Below are 19,002 nucleotides of genomic sequence, written 5' to 3'. Positions count from 1 at the left end.
ATTCCAAGGCCTTCCACATACTATTGGCTAGCCGGGGGGAGGGGAAAGGGGGGTGCAAAGTGGGAAGCTGACTGGGCTCTCACATCCCCCTAACTTCACCATTAATTTAAACCTCTACTAAGGTTTTTGGGGGTGCCTTGGCTGCCTACCCTCCCTCGCTATAATTGTAGTATAGTAGCTGTGGTTATGGATGCACAGAGTCTGACCACTCACCTGTTTTGGGATCAAGAACAAATTTTTTCCATTGTGTGGCCTGTTGGTTTTTTTCACCTTCCTCACAGTAAAATGGAAGCATAGTTTTGTTCAAAAGAAGTAGGACTTAGAAATTAATATTAGTAATTTGTAGGAATGTTTAGTTCATTGCAACTTGCTGCCGCTGTCCAGTATGGATAAAGGCCAAAAGGGCCAATTCCCAGAAGTAAGAGACCTGGAATTTTGCTGGTGGACCTTGTGACTATGGCAGAAGGGGAGAGTTGAAGGCTTTGCAGATTGAGGTCCCTCTTTGCTAACCTCCTGCCTTCCTTGGAGTGGGGAGCATGGGAGGATTCAGAAGTGAGTTGAGTCCTAAGGATAAGGTGAAGAGGGTCTACCCAAGTTATGAGGTTGTACAGTGGGAGCCATGCAACCTTGCACTAAACACACTTAAATACCTGGTATGTGAGAGTCACAGGAGATGAGACATGCCTCTCCCGAGAATTAAGTTAATGAAGCTGTAACCTGCTGCTTAAACTGAACTCTGTCTTCATTCACCTGTATATCCTAATTAATGTGGTATGACTTTTTCTCCCATAGAATTCTATTACGCTCTCTCTCAGAGTAGCCATGTTCAGTATGCAACTAGAAGAGAGTGCAGGACACTATTTGCCTAACAAACTGTATAAGCAGCAAGCAATATGTATATGGCACCTTTCTCCCTTCAAAGACTAAAGAAATTACATGTATAGCCTCAGAGAATGAGGAATAAAGGTGTCATGCTATGATCAACAAACCCTGACTCTCAATGGAGTTAAGAGAATGTAAAATTGGTCAAAATAACATTCAAACGTATTCCAGATATCTATTAGTAGCATGTCAAACATGCAAGAAAAAAACCACAATCTTATGCTGGTGTCTGATGGCTGTCACTGCTAGCAGACACAGAAGAGTTTTGAGAGACTTGTTTTTTATTTTAAACCATTGTTAAACACATGAACATACATAACTGGGGAAAAAATAATATTGGTACCTATTCATGCATTCAGATGCCTTATTCTGGACAGACAGAGGAAAAGGCAGGCCCTCTCCCAGAAGGCACAGAAGGAGAAATGGAGAGCAAACCCCAAGAGCATACCAATAAGGACAAGACAAGGACAAAAAAAGTTGAAGTTAAAATAGTAAAAGGATTCAGGTTTTCAAGGACTATATTTTAACACAAAACTACACTGATTAAAGTAAGTAATAACTAATATTAAATGTCTAGAACCATTACATTCATAGATAGAAATACTAAACTAAGAGAAAGTCACAATTACACAGAGAAAGTTAGCAACTTTTTACGCATGCCTCTGAAAGTCAGGCATCACAATGACTTATGAAAATACAGAAGAATAACTCCTCTTACTCTTAGGTTGAAAAGTGTCAAATTTATGGAACACTTATGAGCCAAAATTAAACGAATATCTCATCCCTAAGCTAGACTGTGAATCACTTTCCTGTAAAAAAAATTATCAACATTATGTGGAGAGGGAAGAGGAATTAGATATAACAACTCTTCAGGAAATCTAGAAGCTGAGACCACTATTTTCTCCCTCCTCTTCCTCCATTCTAAAGTCTGAAACAGTCCCTTTCAGGTATACAGAGCACGGCATTTCCTCAGTTTACATAATGGCAATAAATCCATTAGACAGATTTAAGGTACATAAACTACCAGAGAGCCTAAAGGGAAAGCTCCCTGGTAGCATATGTGCCTTAAATCTGGCTATTGGATTTATATATAAAGAATGAAGTTATGTCAACACCAACTTCAGGAAGTAGTGAGATACTATGAGCAACTGACAAAGATGGCAGCCCAGATCCCAACAGGTCTCAGCAATGAAGAGCAGCTCCACATAGTAAATCCTGATTTCCGCTAATAAAGGACATTAAAATACCCAGAAACAGTGTTGCAATGGCCTCTGTTTTATAGGCAAAAATTGGGATTTCACTCGTTTCTTGGTTTCAAGCGCCAAGAGATAACTCCATATCATAAAAGTTATACATTGTAGTGTCAATGTAAAAGTAGAGTGTCTTGGTAGGGCTGATGTCATTTGTGATCTCTTACTGAAGTTTTATTACTACTCCATCTTATTCATCTTCACCATATTGGACTTAAAGCAACAAATCATGGACATGATTCTGCAGGATCAGAACCTACGCTTGTATAATTGCTTGCAATGAATTGTTCCTTTGCCAAAGAAATGATGGAAAGCTCTCCACTTTCTCAATCTAGTATAATGGAGGAATATTCCTAAACTATTTTTTTACTATTATATTTGGATAAACTTAAAAAACATTCCCTATGAAAATACTTTTCACACACACTAACAATCAAAAGTAATCTTTTCTCAGGGAGAACTCTCCAGCTTTTAGTATGATTTTAATACTCTGTGTTTTAAACTGTTTAATACTAAGACCAGCTCAACAAACTAAATACATCTATCAGAAAATAAATGTTTAAAATGGAAGCTGGCCAATAATTAAACTCATACTTATACTGTAATTGGCATTTTGCACTAATCTAAATAGAAGACAGACCATGTTTAAAATATGACAGGATACATTTTCCACTTGTTCAGGACTTCAGTGTGAAAAAGTCCTAGCTTTATTTTGGGATTAATCTTGTTGTGTTTTCTATTTCTAGCAGCATTTAGTTATGACATATAATGTTCACCCATGCTCTGTATATTTAAGGGTACTGAACAGATTAGATAAATGTAATGGCTAGTGAGTGATGGAATTCTGGTAAGGCAGTGCTCTTGAACTTCTACAAGCTGACACGTGATGCTGTAGGTGTGGAATTTGAGACAGTCTCACGTTATCACTACTATAGAAATCCTAGAAAATCTATTCTTGCCCCTGCTATAAACTTTGTTCTGAGGTAAGAAAGCCACAGGTCCTGGCTTTAAACCTGCATTCAAACATCAGATAAAAGCTTAAGTAGAGTCTATTCCAGCCAAACAAATGATCTTTTACAAATAATACAAGGCAGTCGATGTACGCATGATTTATTTTATGAGTTCTCCAGTAATAGCATAACACTGGCTTTGCAATAAAATCCTACATGACATTGTTTGGTGAAGAGATCATTACTAAAAGTCTTAGTATAATGGCTTAAAGTGATTTTAACCAAATGTCCTCACCGTAACTGAATGTGGTGGGTCTTTGTCCATCCAGCAAGAAAAAGGGGATAGAGCTCCTTTTAAGGTTCCCACTGCAATTGGGTTACAAGGGAGGAGGAAAGGGGATGGACTGACTTTAGCAGAGCCAGGAGGTGGGGGGAAGGGGAACAGGAAGTGGATGGACAATGTGGCAGCACTTACCTACCATGTGCACCAGAGGAGAGGGAAGTATTTATACTCCGTACATTTGGGAAGGAACTTTCATCAATCACCAATCAGTAGCACCCAACTTCCCACCCATGAGATCAGAACAGGACTGGGCTTTATCATCATCTGCTGTAGACATTGTGCTAGTTCCTTGGAAGGAATTTTTGCTTCACAACCAGATTGGCTGAGGCACGGTGGGGTTTTTTTTTTTTTTTTTTTTGCTTTCCTCACAGCGAGTCAGGGCAAAGTACATGAGGAGGATAGGTCAAGATGTGGCAAACTTAGTAGGTGGCAGGTGTCCAGTACAGGTATTCATTACAGAGGGGATATGGTTCCCTGAGAAACAGAAATTGGAAGGGGATTTAAGGGATGGCATCTCCTAAGGAAGCTGGAAAAAGAAGAGTTAGGGCTCCTAATGTCCAGTACAGTGGGAAGACTACCTGCCCCATTTTCCAGCCCCTCTCAACCCTCATTTGAGGAGAGAGTGGTGGGTCCCAGCAACAGAGTGGGACCAAACTGGGTTCCAGATAAGTGTAAACAATTAAGGAAAGAACAATGACCTGAACTTATGATTTATTGCTGGGTATTCCCAGATACGTTAAGTGACTAATTAAACCACATTCTTTCTCTCCTCTTCTTCCTGCATGGCTGAGTCTATGACTATATTATGCTGATAGTCAGAGACTAACTGAAGCCCAGTTAGGATACTCTAAATCATTTGAGAAGGAATTTTGACAGAACTTAATTGTTTCTGAAATTGTTATTTAACAGTAAACATAAACATGGCAAACTGCAGAACTAGTGAGGAGTGATTCAAATTTGTTGATCCTCCCTAGGTAAAAGCACAAGGTTAACAAATGTAGGTGTCAATAGCAGCACCAGAACTTGCATACTGGAGACGATGTCTGGCTCTTGAAACCCATCTAAATTCTTTTTTTTCCTTTTGTAATAGTTTTACATTGGTTTACAATCTTATAACTTTATCATAAAAATGAAAAAGTTTCCAAGCAGCATTTTTTCACTAAAAAGGTATGTTTTAGCTAGCACAACTATCCTTAATAAGATATTCCCTTTGCAATTGTTTCTTATTTTATACTTCAGGAGATGTAGAAGCTTGGACCTCCATTTTAACCTCTTTTTCAGTATTTGCTTCTTCCTAGGGAAAAGGCTTATTGAATCATACCTGTTAAATGTTGGAGTGAAGATTCTTTTACAAAAGTTCCTTTGTAATTTTTCTTGTTACATGGTGTCTGAAGCTACATCTACACTACAGCACTTGCAGCTGTGCCACTGTAGTTGCTTGGGGTGGAAATACTCTAAGTCAATGGGAGAAAGCTCTCCCATCAGTTTAATAACTCCCGCCTCCATGAGAGGCGGTAACTATGTCGGTGGGGGAAGCTCTCCTGCCAACATAGTGCTGTCTACACTGGCTCTTAGGCTCTTAACTTACATTGCTCAGGGGTTACACTGAAGTAACCTGTAGTGTAGACAAGGTCTCAGCTCTCCATATTTATTTATTTTTACAAATTTGCAAAAATACACTAAATGTTTCTAGAAAGTGCACTGGATTTGGTCACCATGCCCTCTTCTTTTATGGAACCAGAAAACACTTGGGATAAAATCCCTTTCCTCCGTGGTGAACTGGAAATGGTTCTATGGCTCCTACATATAGAAGGGACAGCCTGTCTAATCAAATGTTTGTGACAAGAATCCCTGAGGAGGGACAAGGAAAGCGGGGTGGGATGGCAGGATGGAGGAGAAATGGATGGAGTTACCCAATGTTATAATTTGTAATATACTTCCATGCAGGTCAAAAATGGGAGAGATGATCTCCCAGGGGAGGAAGATGGGTAGTGTGGTGTTGCTGAAGATTCCCAAGGTAGGAAGGGTTCTTGACCTTCAACCAGATAATCAAATTGAAACTTCAGTGATAATAAGGGTTGGGTGGCGGTAGGGGTCACAGCAAGCAGTCCTTCTGATATCTGTCTTTTCTTAGGTGGATCAGCTGGTCTATGAAAGCCAGAAAATTGGACCAGATGGATCTCTGTTCCATTTGTGATCAACTACATTGTCTTTCATTTGCAGGGGTTGACAGAGAGTGGCCCTTGAGTCCTTTAAGGTGTGCACGATTCTTTGGTGGACTCACTGAAAAGTATCAGTGTGAAAAGGAAGGTTTTCTATGATATTTAGATCTCCCTAAGACATGCTGATAGATGCAGCCAAGATGCTTAATGCATAACAACAGCAGTAGAGAAAGAACAAGCTGCACTGCTGGCTGCATCTAGGGAAGTTTGCAGTGAGGTCCTAATTAAGAGCTAACCCTCAGTTTTGATGGCCTGAAACTGTTCCCGATGATCTGGGGGAAGATGATCAATAAAAGTGTTTAATTTGCTGTAATTGGTCTGGTTACACTTTGCCATCAGAGCCTAATAATTTGCTATTCTAAACCACAGCGTTGAGGAAGAGTAGTTTTTAAGCCCAAAGAGATCAAGATGCTTCTGGTGTGACTGTATGGCATAGACTCAGTATGGTGCTGTTTACAACGCTCATTAACAGCTTCCACACAACCAAAGAATTAGGAAAAGGGTGTGAAAATAAAAACTCAGAATTCTTTGGCAGAACAAAGTGTTTTTAATCGACTTGCTCAAGTCTACCAGATCATTTTGACAGGATCCAGTAGAGCCTCATTTACTGGCAGAACTATTCAGTCAGAAGTTGTCATGTGGAGTATATACAAGAGCTTATGTTGTGACTCTTAGACCTTGTTCAATGGGATCCGAAGCAAGGCAGCAATCCATTTAATCAGCTCCTAAAACTGTTTAAAATCTTTGGCATAAGAGAGTGTAGGAGGCAGCACAGCTACATCTGGAGAAGATGAAGAGATATTAGTTTGTGGTGTCACATCCTTATCCACTCTAGTCTCTTGCTCTTTAAAAAGCTCCTCAAGAAGTTGTGATTGTTTTAGTGGGAGAGATGAAGCAATGATTGCCTTTCACAATATTCCCCACAGGAGTAGCTAGGATCCCTCAATATTGCTGATGGAAGGCTGCCCATGAGACCCAATATGGCCACTGAGGAGGACCATAAGGTAGAGGAGGATGCATCCAGTGCTGCTCAGACTCATAAGAAGGGGCATGAGATTCTCTTGCCCTTTGGGCTTTTTCTCAGGTAAGGTGCCTGGAAAGATGTCTCTATGGTGGTAAGTGGGAGATCCCTGTACAGCGATATGGGAATCTAAAGAGTCCACAGTATAGTACAGAGGAGGAGCAGACCATTGTCTGGTTGATGGAATGGTACAAGAGAACCAGGGCTACTAGAAAATGGTAAGGCCTCAGAGACCCTGAAAATCTCAATATTGACTTCTATGAGATACCCATTCATAGTGCAGACTCTGGCTCATCAGACACTAACAAGTCCTTATAGAATCTGAACTTCTTGTGCGTAAATTTGCATCTGAATTTAGCTGGGATGCAGGTGTTTCCCAAACAACGGATACACACAATGTCTGTTGCTGACCGGGACAGCTTCCCAGCAGGTAAGGCAGTGCTTTAATTCCAGGGACAGCAACATGCCAAGTTGATGATGTCTCCAAAAGCAAAGCTCTCAGAACAGGAACCCCCAAATTATAACTAAAGTAGTACAATTATCAAAAGAACTAAACAAGCTCAACTAAGAAGTTGAGGCAAAGCTGAAAGCTGTTTGCCTTTGCAGCTCTATATATCCTTGGTAGAGGGCACATGAGCTTCTAACAGGCATTGCTACTGAAAATTGCCAATCAAAGGCACATGTGCACCTGAAGTGGAACACCTGTAGGGACACTACTTGAAGAAATATTCATTTATTTAAACAAATCAATTTCAATCCATTTTCCAGAGAAAATAAACCTGAAATCAGCAACAGGCAGTCTGAATTGCTAAAACTCACAAATCAAGAAGAAAGAAAAAGCTCTGGGTGGGCAGATTTAAAAAGCTAAGTCTTTCTGTAATTCTCATAAGGCAAAAAGATGGAAGAAAGTTTCTTTCTAGAACATCATTTGCATACCACTTGATGAAACTGTGCATGATTAATGCTTGTAATTTACTTTGATGGATTCAATGTGTCATGTTCTGTTCCAAATATCTGTACATATTAAAAATATAACCTGCATTGAAGCCTCTATAATTTGCCTTAATGCATGTGCTCAGACATGTAGTGAGCTGGAAGCAGGCTTTTCCATTACCAAGAATAGGTTTATTTTCTTTTGTTGCATTTTCAAAGAGCAATAAATAGCTAGAGCAAACCATAAATCATTCAACATAGAATTTTAACAAAGAACACTCCTTATCAAAACAATAGATGTACTTAAACTACATGGAAGGCAAAATTAAAATGTTGTTCTAAGTAGAACCTTAAACAACTATAGCTTCAAGACTCTATTTAGTAGTTAAAGGTGGCTGTTCTTATTCTCCAAGATGCAGAAATTACAACGTGAGTTAAGAGATAAAAGGAGGAAATTAATTCTTTTGAACTATTATAGGGGCCATACTAATTATCCATTTTTTGCAGAGAAAATAAATGAGAAGTTTAATTGCCACAATGCATTATATTACAAAGCAACTAAAGTCATGGCACTGTCATTTCCTCTCCTTGTCAAAACTTAGTGATGGTTTTGTTGCAAAGAAGAAAAAGAAAAAAAAAGTCATCCCCATCCACAGTGAAGCAAAGCAGTCTATGAGGGAAAAAGTCAATATTTCTCTCTATTTATAAGAGAAATGATAAGGTTTGTCAGTTTTATTTTCTGATATTTTACAGACAGAAGATCATTAACCACAGGCACATACTAAAGCAACAGGGAAACTTATAGCATAGCAGAAAAATGAACTATGATAAAACTATTAGATCCAAGAAAGAACTATGTTACATTGTAAATATGTATGAAGTAGATACGATGTAAAAATGAAACATTCATTTTTACAATTATTTTAAAATGGAGATATTGTTATTGTTTCCTCTAAACAATGTCTTCTCTTATGCAAATAAACATTTTAAACATCTAGTGTATTTACTGCTGAATATAAATCATAAGCTTTGTAATTTATTTACTTGTACCTTAAAGGAATACTTGCGGTTTATGCGATCTTCAGGTCCAACGGGAGATATTACATAACTAGGCAATGGTATGCTACCCAAAACAGTTTCTTCTCTGCTGTCTATTGAATGAAAGAAAAATCAAAATGATTCAGGGCACTTCTTCATCAGGTGTAAAAAAGCATATTCCCTAACACAGTGGTTCTCAACCAGGTGTACAAATACCCCTGGCGTTATGCAGAGGTCTTCCACAGCGTACAACTCATCTAGATCAGTGTTTCTCAACCTGGGGCACACGACCCCCCAGGAGGGTCACAAGGGCAGGGCCGGCATTAGGAGGTGGCAAGCAAGGAAATTGCTCAGGGCCCCGCGAAGCTAAACAATATGCTTCAGTTGCAGGTGGTGGGCTCAGGCTCAGGCTTGAGCACCGGTTGGTGGGGCTTGGGCTTCAGGCTTCTGAAGCAGTTGGGAAAGGTTGAGAATCGCTGCCCTAACATATACCAATAACAGTACCAACAAGTGATAAAAACAAGTGCTTATTATATGAAGTAATGCTACCAGAACTCTTCCAGCCAACCAAACTTTCCTCCTTATTTTTATTTAGTCAGAATACAATTCCAGAACAAAGCTCCCACTGATGTCCCTTTAGTGACCAAACGGCAGAAACATGGGAAAGTGGAAAAGAAGGCCACCAAGGTGACAATGAATTAAAAAGGGACAAAGCAAAGAGATAGTCCTTGCTCAGCTTTCTTTTAAAAACTACTGAGGCAACAAGGGCCTACTGATAGGCAGCACTGTCTCCACTTAGACTCCCCCTTGGATCCATTCCCAGTAAGGCCCCATGCATGGGGATTGGCAACCCACGTTGTTCTGTTTCTTCTTCCTTCCTGCCTTTTTACTCACTCATGTGTGCAATGTTCTCAGATCAATATATAGTAAACATTCTTAGATTTTTATTTTTATTTTTAAGGTCAAAATAGACCATTATGATCATCTAAAACAATTTCAGTCAGTGATTCTTACGTCTATCCAAATAATTACTATAGTTAATGAACATTCATTATTACTGGCACTACATAGAGGAATAGCCATAAATATGAATAAATAATACTTGGCACTTCTATAAAGCCTCCAAATATTTCAAAGCACTTTACAAACAATGTACTTAATGTCAACATCCATGTGAGTTAGGGAAGTATTATCCCCATTCGATTCAGGAACAAACCAAGGCATATGGAGAAGCTGTGTGACTTACCAAAGATCATACAAAAAACCTAGAGGTTAAAAACTGGAGCAAGAGTCAGGAATCATGGGTTCTAATACAGACTTTGCCATTGATTGTGTGGCTTTTGGCAAGTCACAATCTCATTGTTTTTCCAGCTGTACAAATACTTACCTTCCTATATCACCAGGGTGTTAATCTTTATTAAAGTTGGTAATGTGCTTTGAACATGTAAAGTGCTATAAAAATACAAAGCAGCAGCATCTATCGTCTATACCACTGCTCAAAACACATGTCTCTGGACTACCCATGTCTTAACCACAACTTTATTCCAATAAGTGTGAGAAACCAATTCAAGCAAGCAAACAAAAATGTTGCTTTCTAATGAGGGTTTGAGTCACAATGTAATGTTAAACAATTGTTTGAGGGGTAAACAGTGGTGAAAAAGTCTAACAGTTTTTCCAGCTCTAAAGAGAAGTTCTGAAGAACAAATTAGAATATTTTTCACAATGGCCTCAATTTCATGAAAACTTTCAAAACCACTACATTGTCTACCCACCTTTGTAGTAAAACAAACAATAATCAGACAGCAGAAACCATCGTCTTTTCCATAATCTCATTCCAGAGCTATCCTGCAAAAGCAAGGAATTTAATATAATTTTTCAGTTCAAATAAAAGCTCATATAGTGTTTGTTTTATCATCTAATTCCTACGGCACTCTACTAATTAACAGATTACCACAGTTGTCCCAAAATACAATATTAATCATTACAAAAATGAATATTTTAAATTTGCTTGGAGAAACATTATGCAATGATAGAATCATCAAGGATAACATCCAGTTACAGGACAAATCTTCCCTATGTGATCCAGGACAATTTTCAAAAAAACTATTTTTATTCTCTAACTAATCTCAAATCTAATGTGTACATGGATTGCGCAGTATGGGTAGCTACCATGTATTTTTCTCACAGATCTATCAGGCAATTAGGATAATTAATTGTGTATCAGGAAGTGATACTCATTCCAAGGATTGCTTCTTGACAAAGATGAGGATCAGCATATAAGCAGAGTGAACAGGGAAAACTTAATGGAACAGCACAGAAAAGCATAAAAAAACCTGTAAATAAATCAAGAGACAAATTTCATAGAAAATACAAAAAGGCTAAGACACACTTCCTAGACGATTCTGTCACTAACCTTCAAGGTAACTTAAAAAAATCTATTTTGAATACACTAGAGCCTATGAGGCCTTAAACAGTTGACAAGATTTTCAACAGAATATATATATTATCAACTAAAACACAGAGATTTGAAAAGCAATTACAATTTAATTTTTTTGTATGAAACAATTCATATTTTAGGAAAGAAAGCAGTTTTGAACATTGTCAATACATTTTAGGATGAATAGACACCTCTTAACCATGTCTGGATTGTTGATTTAAGATAAGGTTTTATAAATTAAAAAGAACAAAACTGTCAGTTCCATACTGGAACAAAAGGAAAAGGCCTTTATGATCTAGACTATTGGGCCTGTCCCGCCCACTGCAGCTGCCACTGGGCATTAGGGGTGCTTCCAGGGCCAGGAGACTAGCTCCCCTTTGCTGGTAGTGGAATGTGAGGAATGTGGGTTAATACAGTTTATTGCCTAGAGAGGTTAGCCATCACGGCTCCCATCCTCACCACCTTTTAATCTAACTGATAGATCTCCAGTGATGTGGGGGCTAGGCTGATCAGCAGTGTAGGGTCTGGAAGGGAATTTTTTCATATGGCAGAACTGGCAAACTGCTGTGTGGATTTTTTTTCACTCACTATGACATTCAGGAGGTCTGGTTCTGGGGCATTTAGGTTACAACTGTTGCAATACTGGCAGATTCCAGTGTGATTGGTGGGTTAAAAAGGATCTGACTAAAGTCCTGTAACCTAGAGTGGGCTGCTCAAGCAATAGTCCTGGTATGGTAATACATGATGAGAGGGCTGGCTTCTTTCTTGCTCAGCTTGTGGCTCCCCTTATCTTATCCCTTCTACCTCTACAGTGGAGGATGGGAAAGAGTCAGGACTCTGGCTTTGAGTCAGAATCCATTGGCAGTCTTTCATAATCACTCTCAGATTTATATACAGTAGGGTCACCGGTGCCAGTTGAGATCCACACTGGAATAATCCTGTTGGGTATGTGCAGTGGTTACCAGAGTTAGGTAGCAGTTTAAAATAAAGTTGTGGCTTCCACATTTAAACAAATACTATAGCATTTCTCTCATTTTTTCCATGTCCAAATCAAATCTCTATGGAAAGCCTAAGGGCCTGACTTTTAGAGGTGCTGAGCACAAGCAACTCTCTCCTGAAGTCAATGGGAGCTTCAGGTTTTCCACAAAATTGAAATTCAGGCCTTTCATTTCTTTTACTGTTATCTAAAAAGCTTTCATAGATATCTGATATATTTTGTTGCACATTCTGCAATACAAAGAGAAACAAATAATCTCTCACATACCTGTTTGTGTAGCCAGCCTCTCACCACAACAGGAACATTAGGGTTCCTCTTGATAGACTGGTCCCTCTTTCCAAAGCTGTGAACTTTATTACAAGATTTTAAAACCTGAAAAGAAGCACATTGCAATAGTACTAAACATACTGTATTAAAGTCACATCAGTCAGATTACAAATAACTGAGGCATCGTTTCATATTTTGTTACACAGTAATGAAATAGTTCTAGCACTCTTCAGAGGCACACGTATATTGGCACTGGTATTTGATTAAGTAGTTGAGGAAAGTCAGCTTCCTATTATCAACATATCAGTACCAAATGCTGTTCCAATTCCACCTGAATCATAACAGTGTTGGTGTCCAACTTTTCCAATTTAAAAACTGGGTGACTGAGCAACAAAATGGCAGGTGAAATTCAGTGTTGATAAATGCGAAGTAATGCACATTGGAAAACATAATCCCAATGATACATGCAAAACAGTGGGGTCTAAATTAGCTGTTACCACTGAAGAAAGATCTTGGAGTCATTGTGGACAGTTTTCTAAAAACATCTGCTCAATGTGTAGTGGCAGCCAATAATGCTAACAATGTTAGGAACCATTAGGAAAAGGATAGATAAGACAGAAAACATCAATGCCATAAATCCATGGTACGCCTTGTACCTTGAACGCAATGCAGTTCTGATCACCCCATCTTTAAAAAAAGATACATTAGAATTGGAAAAAGTACAGAGAAGGGAAACAAAAACTATTAGGGGTATGGAACAGCTTCCATGTGAGGAGAGATTAAAAAGACTGGGACTGTTCAGCATAGAAAACAGATGACTAAGGAGGATGGAGGTATATATCACCATGAATGGTGTGGAGAAAGTGAATAAGGAACTGTTATTTATCCCTTCACAACACATGAACCAGAGATCACCCAATGAAATTAGTAGGCAGCAAGTTATGTTTGACAGGTTATGTTGTATTTTCCCTGCAAACATAAGGAAATACTTCTTCAAACAACACACAGTCAACCTGAAGAATTAATTGCAAGGGGACATGAAGGCCAAAAATATAACTGGGCTCAAAAAAGAATTAGATAAGTTCATGGAGGATAGGTCCATCAACTTCTATTAGCCAAGATGGTTAGGGATGCAACCCCATGCTCTGGGTGTCCCTAAATCTCTGATTGCCAGAAGCTGGGGCTGGATGACAGAGGATGGATCACTCAATAATTGCCTTGTTCTTTTCGTTCCCTTTGAAGAACCTGGTACCGGTCACCGCTGGAAGACAGGATACTGGGCTAGATGGACCATTGCTCTGATCCAGCATAGCCATTCTTATGTTCTTCTGATAGTATAATATGATACTAAGTGTCTTATCTTTACATTAATTTCAAATGCCCTAATGTTTGTCCAGAGATTCTTGCTGCTGCTTAATACTGGCCAAGTGATCCTTGGGAAGGAGGAAAACAATCTTTGTTTGTTTGGGAGATAGCCAAAAATGTCCACTTTGAGTCTGTGGAGGAACAGGAGTGATTGAACTGCTAGGAATGCATGGAATAATTAAGTCTAGCTCTGAGTAAGAGTGGATCTGAGCTTCTTTTAAGACCTTGGATGTCATGTCGTCATCCCCGCACCCTGAAGATACGTAGATAATTGGAAGCAAAAAGTTCCACAAGGGAGAAGATCCTGATGATAAGTAAGAATCTCTGTGGGGCAAAGCAAAAGTGTGGTAAAAAGGATTTAGAGTAAAGAGGACCTCAGTAAATCTCACTGGAGGAGCACAAGAAGCAGAAGAGATTCCACCCAACCAGTTCACCCAGCTCCGTACCAGAGCCCATGCTGCTGCATCGGGGGAAATGCTGCACCTGGTAGGCTTCCAAGAGCACTCAGGCTCTCTCTTGTACTAGGATGCAGACAGAACTGTAGTAGAGTTCCTCATAGGGCAAGAGAAGGACTGAAGGATGTTGTAAGGTGATGATGGACATCAGTTACTGGCAAACTGGAGAAGGGGGTGAGTAAAGTCTCCTTCCCACCTCTACAACAGAGTTCTACACACCAAAGTTACTTACAGGAGATAAACTGTTAAGTCTGTCAATTTTGGCAGTGTCCCTAATTGTCTCTACCAAATCAATAAAAGCAAAATTTAAAAAATTAAATGACATTTTAAAAAATCGTAATAAAGAAGTGCATAAAATAAATACAAACATGTAAGTATTCGCAAGCGTGACTGAAAAAATTTACCATGTACCTCAAGTGGACATTTAAACTTACCATTTTAAGGTGACAAATCAATCTATTAGTATATTTTTATTGTGAACACATTTGGCTTTAAATGTAATACTAGTGACTGACACATAACAACATGTGCATTGGTCTAGTAACCTGTAATTGCATTATTACACTCTGGATCTAAAAAGTGTTTTTGGGTTTTTCATTACATGACTTACCCCTCCCCAGTAATCAGCCAAGAAAAATAATACAACAGAACTCAAGTTTTCAGCTGATGCCACATCAACAAAGAGGTTAACTCAGTGAGCACTCTTTACAATCAATTTGGCAAAACCCTTTCTTCTTTGACTTATGTGTCTCCTGCAGCTCTTTGCAGCACATGATAGTAAAACACTCTGTGATTTACTTATTAACCAGTCAGGATGCTTTTACTATGTTATTAACCAATTGTAATAAATAAATACAATACTACTACTTGGTGTGTGTCTGAGAGAGAGAGAGAGAGAGAGAGAGAGAGAGAGAGAGAGAGAGAGATGTTGATCCTGAACCACAGAGGTATAAGTATCACTGACTTAGATACTTAACAGGTTTTCTGCTTTTCCAATGGGGAAGGTTTGAGAAGTGAAAAGGCCACAGACAAATTTAAAGCTTCATTTATATTGCTTAGCTAGCTCTTCTATTATTTTTGCTTCCTTATGGTCATTTTCCCCTCATCTTGTATTTTTTAATTTACTATAGTCTTGGAGATGCAACTAAAGTAAGTTTGGGTTTACTAAGTAAAGCACAGGTATATTTTGTGCCCTCAGAAAGATGATCATTTTTGTCATATTCTGTACCAGTTCTGCTTGTTGATTTTTTCTATTATTTTTGTTATCTAAATGTTCCAAATGTAGTAGTGGTGCAAGCACTAATGATACATGAGGCTAAAGTGGAGAAGTGCCTAAGATAAAGGAAGAGGAAGTGATGAGAACTAAAGGGAAATTAAGTGGAAGTCCAAGTTAAAATTTCCACTATTTTGCAGGTGATTTTGAAGTGCTTTGGACAATCATATGACCTGTGGGAATACTAGTATTACTTACACATACTTCCACTCCTTAGGAACCTCTCAAACTCTGCATTTCATCGCCTCAATAATTTTCAAAATTCTCACCTAAAACTGTCATCTACTTGGGGGCTTCTGAGCTGTCCAAAGCTTATTTAGTTATTCTTGTTTTTTTTCCTCAATTTTGCATGCGTGGAAGATAGTTTAATATCATAATTCCCTGGAAACACATTATTAGACTTCCAGGGTGAAATCCTGGCTTCACTGAATTCAGTAACAAAATTCCCCTTGACTTCAAGGGATCCAGGGTTTTACCACCAGACCAAATGATATGACTTTTGTCTTACCTTGGAGCCAGGTTTGGTATCTACAGTGGATGTAGTTACTGCAGTGGATGTTTCACTGACCATGCTTGAGGGTCTTTGGTTTACTTGTTGCTTGGACATGTGTGAATTCTGCCTAGAAAAGAAAGAAAAAGTATTTTTAAAACACAGTATTTAAAACAATCAGCTTTTGCTTTTTTATATATATTCACACTTAAAGGATCACTTGGAACACCCGTTATTTTGGTACTAGGTCTTTTCTAAGAAGATATTGCCAATGGTATTTAGGGGTTCATAATTCTTTATTGGTAACAAAAAAGTAACAGTAGTATGATACACTATTCCACACATTGTAACATTTTTCTAATGTCTGTAAAAAGGAACTGAAATATACATCGATAATCATTAGTTAACCATTAACCACATATATATTACATATATACTTCCAGGCAAACCAAGTAAGTAAGTAACCTATTCCTTCCAGAGTAAAAAGACAAACACAGTAAAGACACAATCAGGTCAAGACTAGAAAACATGGAATCATCATGGTTTAAAAGGAAATTCTATTTTAATTTTCTAAAGACAGAATTACTGGTGCAAGTGGTCAAGCATCATCCCTGCTGTGCTAGACTAGAAAATGGCAGAACAAGATCATCTAGTCCTTCAATATCCAATGATACTAAAAGAAGCATAAAATGATACCATACATAGTGAATGACATGGGACATTTCTAACAAATTAGAAAGGTTGCTTTGCTGGTGAAAAGTGTTATGTCAAAGCCAACGATTATTTTTCTCCACTGAATGCATCCGATGAAGTGAGCTGTAGCTCACGAAAACTTACGCTCAAATAAATGTTAGTCTCTAAGGTGCCACAAGTACTCCTTTTCTTTTTGCGAATACAGACTAACACGGCTGCTACTCTGAAACTTTTCTTACATTGTTCTCCAATGTTTTAACGTGAGAAATATTTCGCTTTAACAATGCTGTCCAGCTCAGTGAATGCCTGTGCTACATACAGTTACATTATATATTGGTCCTACCAGCTAGACTACCTGAAGATTAGTCTAAAAGGTATACTTGATTTGAGGATGAGAATTTCACCGTAAAGGTGTTACACAAACATATAGAAAGACAATCTAAAAAGAGAAAACAGCTTCTTGTTCACTAAAATGTATCTGTGATCAGCAACAAGAAATCCATGCCACCTGCCTCAACAGGTATGATTCTTTTCAATTTACTATGGCATAGGTCATATGCTCAAGCTGAAAAAGCTAAAGCAGGAGGGGAATAGCTAATTTTATTCAATTGGAGAGAAAAAGAGAACTCAAAGAAAGTATGCAGATAGTAACAGATAAGTTGAAGGAAAAATATCAACAAAATATTTGATAAATATATTTTAGTCTGGAAAATTAAAAGTTATCCTCAAAGGGTGCATATTAAAATTCTGTGGAATTTTCTCAGCAACACATTGTTTCAGACTCGATTGTCATACAAGCTGTTCTTCATTAAAAAGCTGAAAGTCTAAGTGCTATGCTTTCATAGGCCCCGATGCTGCAAGTTGTTTCACAAGGGCAGAGCCCTGTGCCCACACAGATTCATCCAATCTGATTAATAAAATTAAGGGGCAGATCCTTCACATTGCCCAGAGAGAGAAGATCGTTCATATTTATAACATATCACTGAATGAAATGGGCATATCCCTTAAATACAAAACAATAAGCCAACACCCTAGAGGAGGAACTCCTTGCAGATATTTATCACCAAACCTATTGCCCATTATTCCTCACAAGAAATGCACACTTCTTACTATGCACAGCAGCCATATACCAAGCAAGATAAGCACATTCAGCTACTTCTACTTGATTTGCTCCAATGGTTTAGTTTACTCTGTATGTAGAAGCCAAATGATCTATTTTCAGAGCTTTACCTTCAGTAAAAAAAAAGTAAGATATTTCAAATGCACAAACATGTGCAATGTCTCTTTTCTGCCTTTGCTTGTGGCATGAATAAATCTTCACACACTCTTTTATTCCAACAGCATTCACAATAAACCTTTGGCTGGGTGGATTTCTTTCTCAGGAAAATGCCCAGCTTGTTGTATCATCCATTTAACTAAGCTGCGGTTGTACTCTATTGCCACTAATTGGCTAAATGCAACATCGCCTTTCCCCTTTAAATTCATCTTTACTTGGTACCTGTAATCTAGCCAAAATACCAACTTTGACTGCAAGCATTTAGCCTGACGACAGCATGAGCATGAGGCTGAGCAGCCAGAGATAACCGCTAGCTGGTCCAAGCAAGAAAATATTCATATTAATGTATGCACTAAGGTTACACCCTTAAGCAGTGGTGAGCTGGAGGGACATGAGGGACAACCGGTTCTAAAAGGGCTTCTAAATTTAACAACCCACCAAAAGTGGTGCCTTAGGCACCAACTCCGTGGGTGCTCCAGGACTGGAGCACCCATGGGGAAAATTTGATGGGTGCAGAGCACCCACCAGCAGCTCCCCACCCTGCACCCGGCCCCAGCTCGTCTCTGCCTCCTGCCCTGAACACGCCGCCCCACTCTGCTTCTCTCCCACCCCCACCCCCCAGGCTTCCCATGAATCAGCTGTTCACGCGGGAAACCAGGGGGGGCTGAAAAGCAAGTGGCGGCTTCGCACTCAGGCCCAGGGAGGCGGAGGCGGAACGGAGGTGAGCTGGGGCAGGGAGATGCGAGGAGGCCCACTCGTGCCACAGCAGGTAACCCGGGGGAGTGGGGGCGCAGGGGAACTGCTCTCTGCCCCAGCTCACCTCTGCCACCCTGGGCCTGAGCGCGAAGCCACTGCCTGCTTCTCAGTCCTCCCAGGCTTTCCGCGTGAACAGCTGATTTGCAGGAAGCCGGGAGGGTGGGCCGAGAAGCAGAGCGGGGCAGTGTGGAGCAGAGGTGAGCTGGGGCTGGGTGCGGGGCCAGGCAGGGAGTTGCTGGTGGATGCTCTGCACCTACCAAATTTTCCCCATGGGTGCTCCGGGACTGGAGCACCCATGGAGTCGGCGCCTAAGGCGCCACTTTTGATGTGATCTGTGGGGGGGAGTGGCTGCTC

General features: G+C 39.4%; 1 protein-coding gene across 8 annotated transcripts in view; it reads right to left on the bottom strand.

Moving 5' to 3' along the window:
* PLEKHA7 (pleckstrin homology domain containing A7) overlaps positions 1-19,002 on the bottom strand; it is a 276,128-nt gene that overhangs the window by 79,014 nt on the left and 178,112 nt on the right. For all 8 annotated transcript variants that reach the window (XM_073347395.1, XM_073347399.1, XM_073347396.1 and 5 more), the window contains 4 exons: positions 15,942-16,053; positions 12,341-12,445; positions 10,412-10,484; positions 8,652-8,752 (listed from right to left, as the gene is read on the bottom strand). In XM_073347395.1, the coding sequence (XP_073203496.1) occupies positions 8,652-8,752; positions 10,412-10,484; positions 12,341-12,445; positions 15,942-16,053 (391 nt within the window). The remainder of the gene's footprint in view (positions 1-8,651; positions 8,753-10,411; positions 10,485-12,340; positions 12,446-15,941; positions 16,054-19,002) is intronic.

This window comes from Lepidochelys kempii, chromosome 6 (assembly GCF_965140265.1).
Source record: "Lepidochelys kempii isolate rLepKem1 chromosome 6, rLepKem1.hap2, whole genome shotgun sequence".
NCBI classification, from domain to species: Eukaryota; Metazoa; Chordata; order Testudines; family Cheloniidae; genus Lepidochelys; species Lepidochelys kempii.
The sequence above is the reverse complement of the archived record's forward strand: the minus strand, read 5'-3'. Positions and strand labels throughout refer to the sequence as shown.